Here is a 16,779-nt window from a genome sequence, read left to right as displayed (position 1 = left end):
GCCACCACATCAAGAAGCCCGCGCACCTCAAGGAAGGGTAGCCCCCGCTCGCCGCAACTAGAGAAAAGCCCGCGCACAGCAACAAAGACCCAGCACAGCCAAAAATAAATAATAAATAAAATAAATTTTTAAAAAAACATTAAATATATAAGGTATTAATTTTTTTTAATTCTCAACATTATTTAGGCTCAACTAAAAAAAAGAAAATTCGATTCAAACCCCTCAGTGCTATTCTGACACTGTATGCAAAACCAATTTTCCCAGAGAGGTTAGCCAGAAAAAAAATTAAATGTCATTTGTAACATCTGAGGTGACCAAGATACAGAAGAGCAAGATTCAGAGGACCTGTTTGTTGGGTGAGGGTAGATCTGCTGTGAGTTCCTGAGAATAATGACCACAGGGACTTGGGATCTGACGAAGACTGACCCTGACCTCTCTCCCCTGCTGACACACTCACCCTGCTGATAGCTTTTTTTTTTTTTTGGAAAAAAATGTTTTATTCCTCTTTGCGCAGAACAGTATATGAAGGTGGCTATCATGCTGACTCTGCACACCTCTTACACAAAAATGCTCCCTCCAGGATGCCCAGTTACCCGCCCCACTTAGAGAACTGGCAGTTAGTGGGTGGGGACAGGATGCTAAGTCTCAGGAAGGTTTCTTGTGACATTTTTGTGGGAAGTTTTGGGTCAAGGGGAGAGATGACCCAACAGTGGGTGTCCCATCCTCCGTCTTCCTGGGGAAAGCCAAATCCCAAAGGTCTTCTGAAGAAAGGCACCTCTCTCAGCGACCTAGGGAAGGGAGGCGCCCAGACCTACTGCCCGGATGTAAGGCTGAGGCAGAGGGAGGACAGGGTTAAGCAGCAGAGATCGCAGACCCAAGGCAGAGGAGTGAGGTGCATGTGGGAGAGAGAAGGGGACTGAGAGAGCCCAGAGGCCCAAGTCATAAATTCCACCCTATCCCCAGTTCTGAGCAGAAACTCTTCTTCCCAAGACTGGAATGGCATTTTAGATCAGGGACTGGCTTTGCTCCAGGGCACAGACAGGGCAAGCCAGGCAGAGCTCGCAGGGGTAGTGAAGGTGGAAAGTTAAGGTATCAGACGGAGAGACAGACACTCCCACACCGAACACTCACAGACCACAGCAGTTTTGAAGGTATAAGCCAGGATGAGGGTAAAAAATGCAGCTGTGTCTGAAATACAGAATTTGATAAGCTCTGTCCAATAATATTTAAATCACTGCTCCTTCCACTCTGTCCCCTGACTATGAGCTGTTCCCAATCTTTTTTCCAAGGCTGGAGGCCTGGGCAGTAAAAAGGAATGGGAGAAAATACCAAGTCCAGCAAGCGGGGCTGTGGCTGAGACTTCATATGCCTCTCCCCACCCGCACTCCTTCTATAGAAAAGAATTCTCTCTCTCTCCCCTTGCTGGACATATGGACTGTTGGGATGAAGGCCGGGTAAAGGCAAAGGGAGGAAAACACTCAGCACATTCTTTCTCCTGCTTTGATCTGAAGTGTAGCTGCAGCAAAGGGCACAGAAGTGGAGGAGAAAATATGGGGGATAGGAGAGCATGGGAGTATAATCCAGTCGAGCAAGGAAGAGGGTGCTTCCCCTGCCCTGTGTCCAAATCTGCTAAGAGCTTTACTCCCAGGACTGCAAAAAAGAGTGAGAAGGAACGGGAAGCGTATACGGGTTTGCGAGGGGGCAACCACAGAAAGGATGGAGATTTAAGGATCCCTGTTATCCCCGAGATGACCCTGAGAGCATCATTTGTGGGGCTGGATGAGAAGTTACAGCAGACATGTGGATTTTTTGAGGGAGTGAGGAGCCAGGAACAGTGGGGTCTTCACCAAAGGAGTGACCACTTGATCTGTTCTTTGGCTGACTGCAGCACCTGAGACACGGTCTGCTCTGTAAGGGGTACATCTTCTCCCCTTAATGCCACCCAGTGTATCACTTGCTGGGGATCGCTCTCCAGGATCACCCCTCCGTCTACGATTTCATCCATAGCCAAGAAGAGCCCCTCCATGTTCTCCAGCAGAGCTCGCTTTTCTACATTTTTTCTCAGCGTCTGGCTCAAGGAGTCAAAGAGGCAATTCAGAACAGCCATGAGCATCAGCTCATTTTCACAAGAGCTGCAGATCACATAGAAATAGAGATCGATGCTGCTTTTGTATACCACTGTCAGGCCTTCCAAGAGAGCAATTTCACTGTCAGTCCGGTAGGTCTTGTTGAAAATGTTCTTCTCAAAGGCCTTTTGCTCCTTGATACTGGGGTAGGTGTCGTAATAGTACTTGGCAAAAAGTCGATCTCCATCATTGTCCAGAATCAGGATGGCTTTGACAGTATACAGGGAGGGTTCCAAAATCAGCGCCTCCATTTTGCCCCGCAGCTGGTGCCGACGTGGAGCCCTGCTGATAGCTTTTGCTTCCTCTCGAAAATGTCAGAAAGAACCACTTAGCCAGGAGTGTCCCCCAAATGCTCTTGAACCAAAACGACAGGGACAGGGAGATGCTGACTCCGTGAGGCTTTTCTGGGTGTTGATTTCCCTGTAGGAGCTCTTTTTGCTACTGTAGTAGAATTCTGACCATCCTGGGTCAGGCATGGTTGAGTAAGGGAATCCCAGCATAGGGATTGCAGACCTCCCTGTTGACTGTGTGCCCCTAGGCATGTGTGAGCCTCAGTTTCCTCATCTGTAAGATGGGGCAATAATACCTACCTCACAGGGGTGTTGTGAGGACTAAATGTGATGAGGGTAGTAGCAGCCACGTGATGTGCATGACTGAACTGCCTTCTCCCACTCCAGTGGGGACCTAGTACCACCTGACCGTGGGGTGGGGTGGGGTCTCCCTGCATCTTCTAAGCACTGACTGAAGCCCTCTTCCCTCCCCTCCTACCTCACAGAGAATCTCATTTTAGTCAGAATGCTGTCAGCCTCCCCGCACTAGGCAAGAAAACAGGCCACTACCGATGGAGGGGCCCACCCTAAGGGCAGTCCCAGGGCTGCCTAGGTCCTCACCCCCTTCTCCTTCTCTGCCTGGCACCCTCAACTCCCCTCCTTTGTGTCTCTGTCCTCTGCTGCAGCACCTTCCTATCAGCACTGTGAAACGGACACCTCGCCAACTTGAAACAACCCCTCCCAGGTTTGTCACCTGTCCTGCTCTCCCCTGAGATTTCTTGGCCCCTGAGGGGTTGGCATTCATCTGTTTTTCCTGTTATCTCCAATTACAGTGGACCCTGCTGCCCGAACCACTCCTCCCAGCCAGCATCTGTCCCTACAATCCCTCCTCACCAGGTGTCTCCTGATTCTCTGAAGGCCCCGTTCCCCCAACCCGCAGACATTCCCTCCTGGGATAGCCTCCTGTGGTTTCTGTGACACCAGGCTCTGCTGTCCCTCCACCTCTCTGGGCTCCAGCTCCCCCTCACCTGTCCCCATCCATGCACACCTTGGACCAGCTCGCCCAGGCCCATTGCTCCATGTGCCACATCCTTGGCTCCTGGGCTTCATTCGCCTCTGCCCAGGTGCCCACTGATGCCTCCCCTGGATGTCATCACCTCACCAACATATCCAAAAGTGAACACTCCCTCCTCCCTTGTCCCTGCTCCCAACACACATGTAATCCTCACTTCTATCGACTGCAGTAAATACCTACTGGGCCACTCCATGTGCCTTGCCCTGTGCTAGGTGGCCCGGGGTCAGCAAGGCAGCAGGGCCCTGCTTTAGAGCGCCTTCACTACAAAGACGAAGCCAACCGTTAAGCGATCACAGGTGCCACCATCTACCCGGTTATCCAACCCAGAAGCCTGCGCGTCACCCGAGGTCCTCACCCGTGTTCCCTCCGCTGCCCCCGGCCCGAGCTCAGAACCGGAGTCATGGCTTGGACCCCGGGGGAAATGGGGGGCCTTGAGGCGGGATCATCATCGGGTAGGGCGGGCCCTGAACTCTGGGCTCGGAATTGGGCAGTCCGGCCGGAAGGGGCGGTCTTCTAGGCCGGAAGGGGCGGGATTTGACGGCGGCGGCAGATCGCGAAGAATGGATACCGCCTTCACGTTGCTTGCCGGCAGCTCGCGCCGGTGGGTCCTGCGCCGCTGGAGGGGGCGGGAGGCTGCGCGGCCCGAGGCTGGCCAGGGTGCTGAGCCTCTGGTGCGTCCTTTCCAGGCTAGTGGCCGAGCTGCGTGACGCCCTGGACTCCTGCGCCGAGCGACAGCGGCAGCTGGAGCGGAGCCTGCGAGTCTCCCGGCGGCTGCTGCGTGCCTGGTACGCGGACCCCGGGACCACCTGGCTAGGCCTCCCTCGGGCCGTCAGAACCCCGCTTAGCGACCCCGGGCCGGGAGGCCCGGCCCAGCTCTCACTTCGGAGTTGTGGGTTGTCAGTGCTCCCCGCTTTTTCTGCAGGCTCTGAGACTGCGGGTCTGCCCCTAGGCCAGGCGGCCTTGGGGGCCTGTTGGGCCCTGGCCGTGCCACGGCTGCCTTGTGTCTTCACAGGGAACCAGCCGAGACCCTGGCTCCGGAGCCAACCCCAGGGCCAGAAACTAATGAAGAGGCCCCATCTGCAGGTAAACCTCAGCCATCTACCTTCTCCAGGTGCCACCTCTGGCCTGTCTTCAGACATGAAGTGGTGAGGGACCTCTACATGACTTTTGGTTTTTGCAGCATGCATACCCAGCCCGCAAGACCTCAAGGAGCTGGAGCTTCTGACCCAGGCACTGGAGAAGGCTGTACGGGTGCGAAAAGGCATATCAAAGGCTGGAGAAGGAAACAAGGCCCCCAGCCTGAAGTCTGGATCCATTGCCACTTCCCCTGCCACCAGAGCCTCTTACCCACCCAGCACCTCACACAGGGCTGGCAGCCGTGCATCAGAGACAGAACCTCCCAGGGGCATCCTCCAAACCAGGGTGCCTACCAAGGACCTCCCTGAGCGCAGGCTTCTGTCAGTGGGGGATCAGGCCTGTATGGGGCAAGGGGCTGGAGCCACCAAGCCTAAATCAGGCCTCAGGAACGAACAAATAGTCCTGTCGGCTGCTTCTCAGGCCCCAGAAGCTTTTACACTCAAGGATAAGGGGTAGGTTTCCCAGACCCTCACTAGAGGAACTACTGTCTCTACCTGATCAGATCCTGGGCAGCAGCAGGAGTCTGGGTTTGGGGTGACAGGGAGGGCAGGGCATTGAGCTGGATGTGGGCCAGGGGAACCCCAGGATGCCACCCCATGAGGGGTGGCAAGCCCAGAAGCTGGCAGAGTGGAACAGCTGGCTGTGAAGGTGCCATGTTTGATGCACTGGGGCGTGACCTGTGCCCTATCCACTTATCCACCCAGCCCCAGGGCTCCACATGAGCTCTCGAAGGCCTGGGCTCTGCTTTCTCTTCTCTCTGCCAGGTGGTACCTGGACTGGGCTGGCTCCTGTGGTCACCCTGGAAGCCCTGTCTGAGGGGTGGGTGAGCTTCATCTCTCACTGGGCTCTGAGTAGGGAGTGGGGCCTGCAGCCCCCAGAGTGAGACAGAGCTGCTCTGAGCACCGGCTTCCCTGACAGGATCCTGCTGCAGCTGCCTGAGGCCTTCAGGAAAGCGGCTTCCCGGAATTCCCGGTGAGGCTGAGTCTTGTGGCTGGGTGAAGGGGGAGGGGAGACCAGGGGAGTGTGGAGAGCAGGGAGGCTGAGGCTTCCCACTGGTAAGACTTCCCACGGGTCCCTTGGCTTTCTTTGCTGGGTGGTGACACTCCACATTAGGAGAGTCAGCCTCCCTAGGACGGCTGTAGTCACCTTAGACTCAGCCAGCAGCTTCTGAGGCCCCAAGGCACTTAGTGTCTCCAAGTCCCCATTTGTCTTCCTTGTGAAGATGACAATAATAGTACCAGCTTCTAGAGGTGTTGTAGGGGTTAAACAAGGTGGTGGCTTTTCGGGTGCTTGTGCTGTGCCTGGCACAGAGCCAGCATCCAAAGCTCTTACCAGACATTTTGGTCACCAGTCACTGCTGGCTCCTCTCCCCTTTTCCTTGAATTCTCTCCTAGCATTTCCCAGAGTGGGTCAGCTCTGTCCCCTTTTCATGGACAGTGTCCCCCTCGGTTCCCCAGGACACCCAAAGGCCCCTCCTGACATTCAGAAGAGCCAGACACCCCAGGCTGAGGCTGCTACCCTGGCCCTTGCCTACTTCTCGTGGCCCAGCCCAGCTGGCTGTAGTAACCACGTTGCTTTCTGGTTTGTGGGCTGTGCATGTGTGTATCCCAGCCTGTGGGCCCAGCTCAGCTCTACACAGACCAGTGATTCTGTGGATGCTGCTACCACCGCCAAAACGCAGTTCCTCCAGAAAATGCAGACAACTGTATCCTTGCGGGGCTTGGGGGAGTGAGGGGTGGGGGGCAGAGGTTCTGGCTCTAAACCTGGCGAGTCTGAGGAGGAACAACTCCAGGAAGGGCCAGAGCTACTCCAGGACCCAGCCCTTGGGGAAAGCGGAGGGGCCTGACCACAGGGGACTTTCCATGACCCGCATGCAGTCAGGCTGGCCTGGCCCCAGGCTCAGTGCCACCGAGGTGGAGGCAGAGGTGCGGCACCTGCAGAAGGCCTGCTTGCTGCTAAGACTTCGAATGGGGGAAGAGCTCACGGCAGGTTAGTGGGCCCTCAGTTGCGTCTCTGGTCAGGGTGGGGAAGGCTTCAGGACCGGCGTGGACCTGGCCTGCTCCCCCTGGCTCTCGTGTAGACCCCAAGGACTGGATGCAGGAGTACCGCTGCCTGCTCACCTTGGAGGAGCTGCAGGCCATCGTGGGGCAGTGTCTCCACAGGCTGCGGGAGCTATGCACAGGTGAGGCCTGCCCCGCCCGTGCTGAAGTCTGGGGTCAAAATCCTCTAGCCACGGGGTGGTGTTGGGACTTTAGCAGCAGCTTGGGAACGGAGGCAGGCGGGCAGGACGGCCCTTCCCTGTGTCACCCCACTGCATTCTGAGTTCTCTGCAGTTGTGCTGGGGAGCTGGCCAGCACAGCACCCCTGCTCCAATTTCTCTCCCGACACACAGACCCCACCACTCCGAGTAGCTTACTTATTTATCCAGTTATTGAAAAAGTGCCTTGTGACAATCAGAGAGGTACTGGCAGATGCCTGGTATTGCAAGAGTTAGTTGTTTATGGACAATAGGGCTTCATACAGGAGGCAAGGGGAGACTTTGCACCCTCTTAAAGGGACCTGGGGAGGAGGTGCCTGGCTTGTGCCCTGTGAGGCCATATCCCCTGTCCTCGCAACAGTGGTGGAACAGCAGCTGGGGCCGTGGCCTGAGGGGAGGTTCCCCAGGGCCTCCTTGCCCTGTGGAGGAGGAGCAGACCCTATCTGGAGCCCCCAGTTGCTTCTCTACTCTAGTACCCAGGAGCTGCAGACCCTGGCGGCCCTCAGGCTGCGGGTGGCCATGCTGCACCAGCAGATCCACCTGGAAAAGGTACTTCTAGAGTAGGGAGTGGGTGACTGAGTGTCGGGGAGCCGTGGGCCCTGGGGAGGACTCTAGGTCTGGAGCCTCATGAGGGCTTGGCCTCAAGAGCCTATCTGTGCTCCTCCCACCAAGACCCACCAGGGAAGGGTGGGAGCTGCTGGGCCTGCGCCCCTGTGAGGGTGCTGGAGCTTCTGGAGGAGGGATGGGCTGGGGCATGGTGCCTCAAAGCCGGCCCTGGTTTGAGCCCTCCTCTGGGGGCCCTGGGCCAGCTGGGACAGGGCCCCCTTGAGACCTTGGTCCTGCACCACCCACCAGGTCCTGATGGCCGAACTCCTCCCCCTGGTGAGCAAGCAGGAGCCGCTGGGGCCACCCTGGCTAGCGCTGTGCCGGGCTGTCCACAGCCTGCTCTGTGAGGGAGGCCAGCGCTTCCTCACCATCCTACGAGAAGATAAGCCTGCTGACTGAGCCCTTCCCATGGCCAGGCCCACCCCCAGTCCCCCAGAACCCTGCAGCAAAGGCAGGCTGGCTCTGCCTCTAGCCTGACTGTCGGTGAGAGCCCCCCTTCCCTAGGAGGAATCAAATGAATGGGCATTGAGGGGACTTTCACTGGTACAGTGAGCCAGGGGCCCAGAGATGCCTGTACCCCCTTAGGAAACCAGGTTTCCAAGGGGCGGGGACTGCCCCCTGGCTCTTCCTGAGGAACTTAGGGCCTTTCTAATGGCTGCTAAAGCTGCTGGTCAGGGCTCAGCTTGGCTTGGCTTTCCACAGGCTCAGGAGACCTGAGACTGGTGGGGGCTTTTCTTAGCTACTTCTGTTTTCTCTTGCTGTACACTTAAAAGCTACTTGTGTGACATTAAAACTACTTTAGAAAGTTTATATATTTAAATCATACCAAGGTGCGACTTGGTGCATGTTTGTTTTCTTCTTTGTGTTTATTATATACCAAGAATATATCAAGTATATTTACCAAGAATAGGCATATCCCTTGTGTACTGAAGGGAGGGGGCAAAGCCACTCAAGGTGGGCTGCCCTGGGGACTTGCCTCATGCACTGGCCCTAGCATACCTGAAACCTCTCCCCACAAGTGCCTACATTTGTACCGGGCTTATCAAAAGACAAAAAAGCCACAAGCCAGTATTGCAGTGGACGTCCACTGTCTGCCCACAGCCATCTTTCCTGGCACCCATGCCCACCACCTGCTCCTGTGCCATTGCTGTGGCTTATGTGGGCCCCCCAGACTGAGTCCACCCCTCCCCTGCTCCACTGTCACTTCCAAGGCTCCTACCTCCCCTGTTGAAGGAGGCACTGTTTCTTGGAAGGCAAGAAAGTGTAGAGGTCAAGGTCACAGCCTCTGGGTTTACAGGTCACACATCTTGGGTTTACATCATGACTTGTTTGCTGCTCTGGGACTTCCAGCAAGATTCTTGAAGACTCTGAGCCTCAGTTCCCAGTGTTGTCCCCACTGTCATACTGGGGTAGTGGTTATTACCACTGGGCTGAAGATGAATAAGGTGGTGTTAGATGCTTCACAGCTCTGCACCCTGGTGAGGGCTTTGAGGCAGCAGTGTCCCTTTCATGAGCCTTTAGTGAGTACCTGTGTGGACCAGGCACAACCCTCAGAGCTAGGGCAGTAGCCCTTTGTGTGGACAGTGATGTGAGACCAAATAACACCTGCTTCTGCCCTGAGAAGCCCAGGCCCAGGAGGCAGATGACTCCTGGAGAAGGCCAGGTTTTCTGCAAGCCTGATGAAGTGCTGCAGGTATGGGGGATGAACTGGGTGAAGTTGAAGCCGCCTCAGGGTAGCCCCACCCTGCAGGAGGCCCTACTTGTAAAGGGCCCCACAGTCCAACAGGCCAGAAACCTTGGACATGGAGTCCCAGGTCCTTGGAGCTGCTGGGGACCAGATGACAGACCAAAGTAGAAAATGAAAAATCAGGGCCCTCACTGCACTAAGGGGGCCTCCAGGGAGTGGAACTCCAGAGCAGGAAACCAGGGAAGGGGGAGAAAGAGAGGGAGGGAGCCTGGGGTACAACCACCTCCTTCTGGCCACTCCACTGCTGCCTCCAGAGCTTATGTCCAGGTGCTGGGATCTGGAGGAACCCTTAATCTCCAGGGCAAATCCCACCACCCCCCTGTTACTGGCCACCCCAGAATCCGTAGCAGGTGGTCTTCACTGCAATTATTTCACCCACTGGTTGTCTTAGTTTATTGTGCACTTTATTGTCAGGGATGCTGTCCACCTGCATCTCTAGCTAAGCGCAGATGGGCACCCAGAGGTTGTTGACTCAATGACCCACCTGGCCAGTCCTGGGCACTGGTGGTGTCCTGCGGACCTCTGTGGGCACCTGGGCCTTCATGGGCAGGGAGGTGCCAGCAGATAACATGAGGGGAGAGATCTGGGTAGGTCCCAACACAAGGCACCCAAAGCAGAAAAGGGAGACCCCCTGCGAGTTAGCGCCCGCCCACCTCGATTCCACACCACGCCAGGAGGCTGCAGCGAAGAACTGTCCCCGTGGCGTCACAGCATCGCCGGCCAATCTGCTCCGACGTGGCGGGCAAGCGGGGTTGCAGGGGGCGCCCACACCCACCCGGAGCGCAGACCCCGCTTCGGTAGCATGAGCGCGGCCGAGCGCTCGCCACCTGCGCCTGCCGAGGCCCCTGAGCCCCCCGGGGCCCTACGCTCGCTGCTCTTGGCCACCGGCGTCGCGGGGGGCTCTTGGCCGCGCTGCGTCCTGCCGTTCGGCGCCGTGGTTCTGCTTGCAGGCGCCGCTGCCACGGCCATCACCTTCTCGCTGCGCGGACCCCGCCTGGACCTGGCCCAGGGCTCGGCGCGGGCCTCGGGCTACTGGCCGCCGCCTTCCTGTGCTGGCGCGCGTGGCGGCGGCGGCGGCAGAAGGCCGGGCGCGGGGGGCGGCGGGAGCCGGGGACGCCCTGAACCCACGCGCCAAGCCCTCTCCCCTGCGAGGTCACGGCGAGCCGGCGCCTCCTCCCTCCGGATCTCGCCTGGGCCCGGCTGGCGCAGTGCCAAGCGCGTGTGGCGGAAGCCTCCTCCCCAGACGCCGTCCCCAAACTGTTCTGAACCCTCAGGATGCCCAAGCTTTGGGCACTTCGAGCCATCTCCCTCCCCTCCCCCGACTCAGCTCTCCCGCTCTCGCACCCGCCTCCGCCCATGTTGCTTTTGAGCGTTTCGCTTGGCGCGCAGAGCCGTCCTGGCTGAGCGCGGGGCTGGCGGCAGTCTGCATGGCACGGGGGGCCTGCAGGGTATGCAGGGTCCTGGGCGGCGGCGGGCCGGGGACTTGACGTGGCTACCCTTCTCGGGGCGAAGCACAGTGGTCTGTGTCCTCCTCCCCTAGCTGTCCAAACCCCACTGGTTTGGAAGCCCCTCGAGGCAAAATAGGCGCTCAGTAAATGTTTGTGCTATATATGAACAAGTGGTGGCTTGCAAAAGTCTGGTGGGGACAGTAAGTCCTGGGCTAAGCCGGGAGTATTTTATCAGTTGGCCTTTTAAGAGAAAGACCCCAGCCCCCTGAGACATATCAGGACCCCCCTCGGTCCCTTTTCCCCCAGAGAGGTTCCTGGAGCCCCAGAGCTAGCAGCTGTCACTCTGAGTGGGGGCAGGGGAGGGGAGGCCTGCAGCAGCCTGAGGAGTTGCAGGTGGGGAACTAGAGGCTGAGCCTCTTCTAAGGTGCCAGGAAGGGGCAGGGCCAGCAGAGAGATGTGAGGTCTGAGAGGCCCTAGTCAAGGACTGGGGACAGATGGCTGAGTCCCAAGGAGCACTGAGCCTGGGTGGGGGGCTGTGAGGAAGGCCCTCCCTAACTCCCATCATACCATCTGCCAGGGCTGCCCCCGGGGCCAGAATAGAAAGCACACCTAGGGCCACTCCAGAAAAGAGCCTGGGCTGCCTGCAGCCACCTCCCTGGGGAGCTAGTGGGGCAACGACGCTCTGGGCCAGGTACCTGCCTGCTGACCCCGATGAACACTCTGCAGGATGAGCCCTGGGGACCTTCACCCACACCAGAGGCCACCAGATGTTCTGCACACCCTACCCCCAACTCACGAGGAGGCTGTGCTGCACACAAAGTCTGCAAGGCTCGGGAGGGGGAGCTGCTCCCTGCTTTCCTCCTTCCCAGCAGGAGTCCTGAAGTCCAGACAGCCAAGGTTTCCCTGGAGTCTTGTCTCAGGCCCTGGGGAACCACTGGCTTGGGCCTGGGCATTTCTCCCCACTGTGGCCACCTCCTTGCTTCTAACAGTCCGAGAAGGATCTATCGCACCTCCCTCTCTCCCACCAGAGCTCCCCCCATCCCAAGCATGCTTGAGGCTGATGATCAGAAGAACCTTGAAGAGAATGGTTGGGAAGGTGCTCTTTCTGAACTTGACCCATCCCAGAGCAGAACGGTGTTCCCCGCCAGCTACCTCATTCGTGCATGGCTGTTTGTTATAAGGGACACATTCTCTTTATTGGGAAGTTGAGGGACAGGCCCCAGTGGCACCTGCTTTGTGGGGTGAGGGGCACCCTCAGCCTTCCTGTTGCTGCCAGAGAAGAAGAGAGAGGCCAGCAGCCCCTCTGGCCCTCCTGGCTTAGTCTTTCCAAAGTCTCCTATTATCCCTTCAGTCCCTTCACCCCTCACCCCTGCATTTGTGCTGGTTAGGCCTGGTGAAGGGCCTGACCAGAGAGTGTCAGTCACTCCAGGTAGCCCATCAATCACCCTGTCTTCCTGCTGCTCCTTCTCCAAGGTCAAGCCCTCGTGTGTCCTCTTCTCCTTCAGTGTCCCCTGGGAGGCTTCTATGTCCTCCTGCTCCTCCTCTCCTAAATAGCACAAGGATTCTGCTTCTCTCCATCCTCTTCTTATCTGTCCTTGCAGTGTCTCTGGCCCAACCGAAGGTGGCAGCCCCGCCTACACAGACACACCCATGTGGTGTCCTCCACTGACAGCTGGGCTTGGCCTGGGGTCAGCCTCCCATCTAGAACTTCAGGCCTCAGAGCTGCTCCCAGGTGGGATATATTCCCATGTTCCCTGCCCCCTTTGCATGGGGCTGACCCTTCCTGGGATGCTTTGCCTCCTCCATCAAGGAGAGACTCCAGTCTGTTGAGCTCCCTGGCTACATCCAATACCTATGTGGCTCATGAAATCCCAACAGCTTGGCAAAGTTGAATAATAGGCATCTGGCTGATGAGGAAACTGAAGCTTGGGCAGGTTGAGGAACTGAAACCACACAACTAGAAACTGAAGCAGCTTGGATTCAAAATCAGACCTGGCCCCAATCCTGGGTTCTTTTTACTACAGCAGACTGCTGCCCTGGGGACACCCCACAACCACCAGCCCAGCTTGGCTCCCTCTGTGCTGAGTGTGCCCTGTAGGGACCAATGGGAGCATGAGGGTCCCACCTTCAGATCCAGGGCCCAGCCTGCCTGATGGGCCTGAGGGAGGAGGCAGCCAGACCCCCACCCGGCACGTGGCACAACCCCAGGAGCAGTCAAAGCCTGGAGGCAGGCCGGGGGCCGGCTGGGTGGTCCCCCACGGGCTGCGTGGCTGAACCACCCCCTCCAGAGCCCTCCCGCCAGCACATTCCTGGCTCCCCGGCCCCTCCCCCGGCTCCAGGGCCTCCCAGCCCCCTCCCCCGCTGGCCCAGCCAGTGTCTGAATCTGCTTCTGATTCCGGCTCTGCCGACGAGGCCCCCTCCCCGGCCCCCTCCCCTCCCCTCCCTCCCTCCCTCCTTCCCGGCCCGAGCAGCCCCGCCCCCGGCTGCGCCCAGGCTTGCGCCTGCTGCGCCCCCCACCCTCTACTGGCACAGCTTGCCCGCCCTCGCTGCAGCCGGGAGGAGGCGGTGGCCGGGGCGCCCCAGGCCCCGCCCGCCCTCGGCCAGTCCCGGGAGGCCGGGAGACCTGCTCGACCCGGCCCTCGGTGGGTGAGTGCGAGCGGCGGGCGGCGGGTGGGGCCTCTGCGGGCGGAGGCGCCGAGAGCGGGGGCGACGCCTGTCAACGCTCCAGGCCTAGCGGGAGGACGCGCCGACATCCCCGCTGCTCCGCTCGGCCCGGGGCGTAACGGCGGCTGCGCCCACCTCTGGGCCCTGACTGGAGCGGCCCGGGGCTCTGGTTGCTTGGCACCGCGGGCCAGCGGGCAGAGCCTCGGATCGGGCTCTCTCTCCCGAGGGCAGCGGCGTGGGCCCCCGGCCGGCTGGCTGACCCACGGCGGCTCCGGCCATGCCCGGCTGGCCCTGGGGGCTGCTGCTGGCCGCGGGCACAATCTCGGCCGCGCTGAGCCCGGGGCCGCCGGGGCCCGCCGACCCCTGCCATGACGAGGGGGGCGCGCCCCGCGGTTGCGTGCCCGGCCTGGTGAACGCGGCCTTGGGCCGCGAGGTGCTGGCGTCCAGCACGTGCGGGCGGCCGGCCACGCGGGCCTGCGACGCTTCGGACCCGCGGCGGGCACACCCTGCCAGCCTCCTGACCTCCGCAGGGGGCACCACAAGCCCGGTGTGCTGGCGTTCGGACTCGCTGACGCAGGTGCCCCTCAACGTGACCCTCACAGTGCCCCTCGGCAAGGCTTTTGAGCTGGTGTTCGTGAGCCTGCGCTTCTGCTCTGCACCCCCCACTTCGGTGGCCCTGCTCAAGTCGCAGGACCATGGCCGAAGCTGGACCCCACTGGGCTTCTTCTCCTCGCGCTGTGGCCTGGACTATGGCCGCGTGCCTGCCCCTGCAGATGGCCCAGTTGGCCTGGGGCCCGAAGCCCTGTGCTTCCCTGAGCCCCAGGCCCAGCCTGATGGGGGTGGCCTTCTGGCCTTCAGCGTGCAGGACGGCAGCCCGCCAGGCCTGGATCTGGACAGCAGCCCGGTGCTCCAAGACTGGGTGACCGCCACAGACATTCAAGTAGTGCTCACAAGGCCTACCATGCTGGGGGACACGAGGGACGCCACGGCCATGGTCCCTTACTCTTACTCAGCCACTGAGCTCCAGGTGGGCGGGCGCTGCAAGTGCAATGGGCATGCCTCCAGGTGCCTGCTGGACACCCAGGGCCATTTGATCTGCGACTGCCGGCATGGCACCGAGGGCCCCGACTGCGGCCGCTGCAAGCCCTTCTACTGCGACAGGCCATGGCAGCGGGCCACAGCCCGGGAAGCCCACGCCTGCCTTGGTGAGGCCTTGGAGGGTGGCCTGGGGATCTGAGACCAGGCCAGCCTGTCCCTGACTCATCCCTCCCTGCAGCTTGCTCCTGCAATGGCCATGCCCGCCGCTGCCGCTTCAACATGGAGCTGTACCGACTATCTGGCCGCCGCAGTGGAGGTGTCTGCCTCAACTGCCGGCATAATACTGCCGGCCGGCACTGCCACTACTGCCAGGAGGGCTTCTATCGAGACCCAGGCCGTGCCCTGAGTGACCGCCGCGCTTGTAGGGGTGAGCCTGCTGCCAGCTACCTGCACACCCTCACCTTCTGGTTTCCCACATCCCTAGATGGGCTTCTGACCATCCCACTTCTATCCTCAGCCTGTGACTGTCACCCTGTTGGTGCTGCTGGCAAAACCTGCAACCAGACCACAGGCCAGTGTCCCTGCAAGGATGGCGTCACTGGCCTCACCTGCAACCGCTGTGCCCCTGGCTTCCAGCAGAGCCGCTCTCCAGTGGCACCCTGCGTTAGTGAGTGATGCTGCCCTGCTTAGACCACCTCAGCCAAGGTCAACCCAGCTCCCTGCTGCTGCCTACCTGGGCCCCGCAGATCCCCCTGCCCCCCTCAACTGTCCCCTGAGCCCTGCAGATTCCCTTGGCTCCCTTCAAAGGAAGGCCTTTATCTCATCCTCTCCACAGAGACCCCTGTCCCTGGACCCACTGAGGAGAGCAGCCCTGTGGAGCCCCAGGGTGAGTGGAGGTTCCAGAGGGGGCATGTCCTTGGCTGGAGGGGGCTATGGATTTCAGGAGGGGAGGAGGAGAGGGTGGGAGAAGGAGGTGCAGATCGGTGCCAACCTCCTCCTGCGCCCTCCTCCCAGACTGCAACTTGCACTGCAAACCTGCCCGTGGCAGCTACCGCATCAGCTTGAAGAAGTTCTGCAGGAAGGACTACGGTAGGCCACCCTCAGGCCTCCTGCCCCCGTCCTCCTCACCTTGCCCTACTTTCTCTCCGTATACACTGACCCTCGCTGGACCCCAAGGCCATCCCCTGGCCCTCAGGTCCTACGCTGTCGCCGGCCCCGCCCTGTCAGCCCCCGTGGCCTCTTCGTGCTCCCGCTGCGGCGTGTCCTCTTTGTGTTCCTCCTCCACCCCGCCTCCCACCCCCGCGGGCGCCGTGTCCTCCTCTGCGCGGCCCGCCCCCTCCGGGCCCCGCCCCGCCTGACCCCGCCCCCTCTCGCCTCCCCCGCAGCGGTGCAGGTGGCGGTGCGCGCGCGCGGCGAGGCGCGCGGCTCCTGGACGCGCTTCCCGGTGGTAGTGCTTGCCGTGTTCCGGAGCAGCGAGGAGCGCGCGCGGCGCGGGAGCAGCGCGCTGTGGGTGCCTGCGCGGGACGCCGCCTGCGGCTGCCCGCGCCTACTACCGGACCGCCGCTACCTGCTGCTGGGGGGCGGACCGGGGGCCGCGGCCGGGGGTCCCGAGGGCCGGGGGCCCGGGCTCAGCGCCGCCCGCGGGAGCCTCGTGTTGCCTTGGCGGGATGCGTGGACGAGGCGCCTTCGGAGGCTGCAGAGGCGCGAGCGGCGGGGGCGCTGCGGGGCGGCCTGAGCCCGCGGGCCGGGCGGGGGCCGGGCGGGGACCGGGCGGGGCGCTTCTCACACATCAAGGCACACGTTCATCCAGTGCATCCGCCTCACGAGAAGTCTTTGCTCGCGTCGCGCGCGTCGCCATCTGGGCCCCCTGCCCCGACACTGCCCTGCGCCTCCTTCGGTGCCTCGAGCTCCTGCCCAGGAGGGGTGTGACGGACGCAGGGACACCCCCGCCCCAACAGAGGGATGTGATGGCCCCAGAGAGCTGCTTTGAGGCCCCCTGGAGCACCTGTCATCCAAAGGACCCCTTGGCCCCCCCACCCTCAAGCTATCTGCCTTCTCAAAGGGACACCACGATACCCCCAGAGGGCTGTGAACCCCCTGTGGGGCCGAATACTTAGAGGCTCTGCGAACACCTTAAGGGCCTCTGTGACACAGCCCCCCGTGATGTCGTGGTCCCTCAGCGTTCCCACCTTCCTGAAAGGCACTGACACCCCCCTCAAATAGTTATGAACACCCTTCTGATGCCAGGACGCATAGAGATCTGCGAATACCCCAAGGGCCGCTGAGACTCCACCCGCCCCCGGACTCTGTGATCCGCCAGAGAGCGCCCTGACTCCCCAAGAGGCACTGTGGCTACCACAGACGCCTGTGGACCCCCATGGAGCTCGGTGACACTGGCTCCCCCGCCCCCTG

The 16,779-nt window shown here is 60.5% G+C and overlaps 3 protein-coding genes across 4 annotated transcripts; 2 read left to right on the top strand and 1 right to left on the bottom strand.

The window, feature by feature from the left end:
* Positions 1-1,682: 1,682 nt before the first annotated feature.
* On the bottom strand, positions 1,683-2,395 carry LOC309833190 (coatomer subunit zeta-1-like). Its single transcript, XM_082671373.1, has one exon. The coding sequence runs from the start codon at positions 2,375-2,377 to the stop codon at positions 1,844-1,846; it is 534 nt and encodes a 177-aa protein (XP_082527499.1). The 5' UTR covers positions 2,378-2,395; the 3' UTR covers positions 1,683-1,843.
* A 1,633-nt stretch (positions 2,396-4,028) lies between these two features.
* TEDC2 (tubulin epsilon and delta complex 2) lies at positions 4,029-8,248 on the top strand. Its single transcript, XM_082669834.1, has 10 exons — positions 4,029-4,071; positions 4,157-4,255; positions 4,483-4,553; positions 4,651-5,059; positions 5,526-5,579; positions 6,219-6,312; positions 6,485-6,596; positions 6,688-6,789; positions 7,226-7,413; positions 7,720-8,248. The coding sequence occupies exons 1-10, from the start codon at positions 4,031-4,033 to the stop codon at positions 7,867-7,869; spliced, it is 1,320 nt and encodes a 439-aa protein (XP_082525960.1). The 5' UTR covers positions 4,029-4,030; the 3' UTR covers positions 7,870-8,248.
* Positions 8,249-13,606: 5,358 nt separating this feature from the next.
* Positions 13,607-16,102, top strand: NTN3 (netrin 3; the record flags this gene model as incomplete). 2 transcript variants are annotated; one of them, XM_082671542.1, is made up of 6 exons in its annotated part: positions 13,607-14,534; positions 14,606-14,794; positions 14,885-15,034; positions 15,203-15,253; positions 15,382-15,456; positions 15,753-16,102. In XM_082671542.1, 6 exons carry the CDS (start codon positions 13,607-13,609, stop codon positions 16,100-16,102), a joined length of 1,743 nt encoding a protein of 580 aa, XP_082527668.1. The 2 variants fall into 2 exon arrangements, with proteins under 2 accessions (XP_082527668.1, XP_082527667.1); XM_082671541.1 differs by having other exon boundaries at positions 14,606-15,034.
* Between the last annotated feature and the right edge of the window lie 677 nt (positions 16,103-16,779).

The sequence above is a fragment of the Grampus griseus genome (assembly GCF_964374135.1).
Source record: "Grampus griseus genome assembly, chromosome: 14".
Lineage (NCBI taxonomy): Eukaryota > Metazoa > Chordata > Mammalia > Artiodactyla > Delphinidae > Grampus > Grampus griseus.
This window is presented reverse-complemented; position numbering and strand designations above follow the sequence as displayed.

What these genes read in the sequence shown, in the direction of transcription:
- LOC309833190 (XM_082671373.1), bottom strand. Translation starts at nt 2,377, where the DNA reads ATGGAGGCGCTGATTTTGGAACCCTCCCTGTATACTGTCAAAGCCATC.
- TEDC2 (XM_082669834.1), top strand. Translation starts at nt 4,031, where the DNA reads ATGGATACCGCCTTCACGTTGCTTGCCGGCAGCTCGCGCCG. An exon ending in CTTGCCGGCAGCTCGCGCCG is followed by an intron (nt 4,072 to 4,156) that starts GTGGGTCCTGCG and finishes CGTCCTTTCCAG; the next exon opens with GCTAGTGGCCGAGCTGCGTG. An exon ending in TTTACACTCAAGGATAAGGG is followed by an intron (nt 5,060 to 5,525) that starts GTAGGTTTCCCA and finishes CTTCCCTGACAG; the next exon opens with GATCCTGCTGCAGCTGCCTG.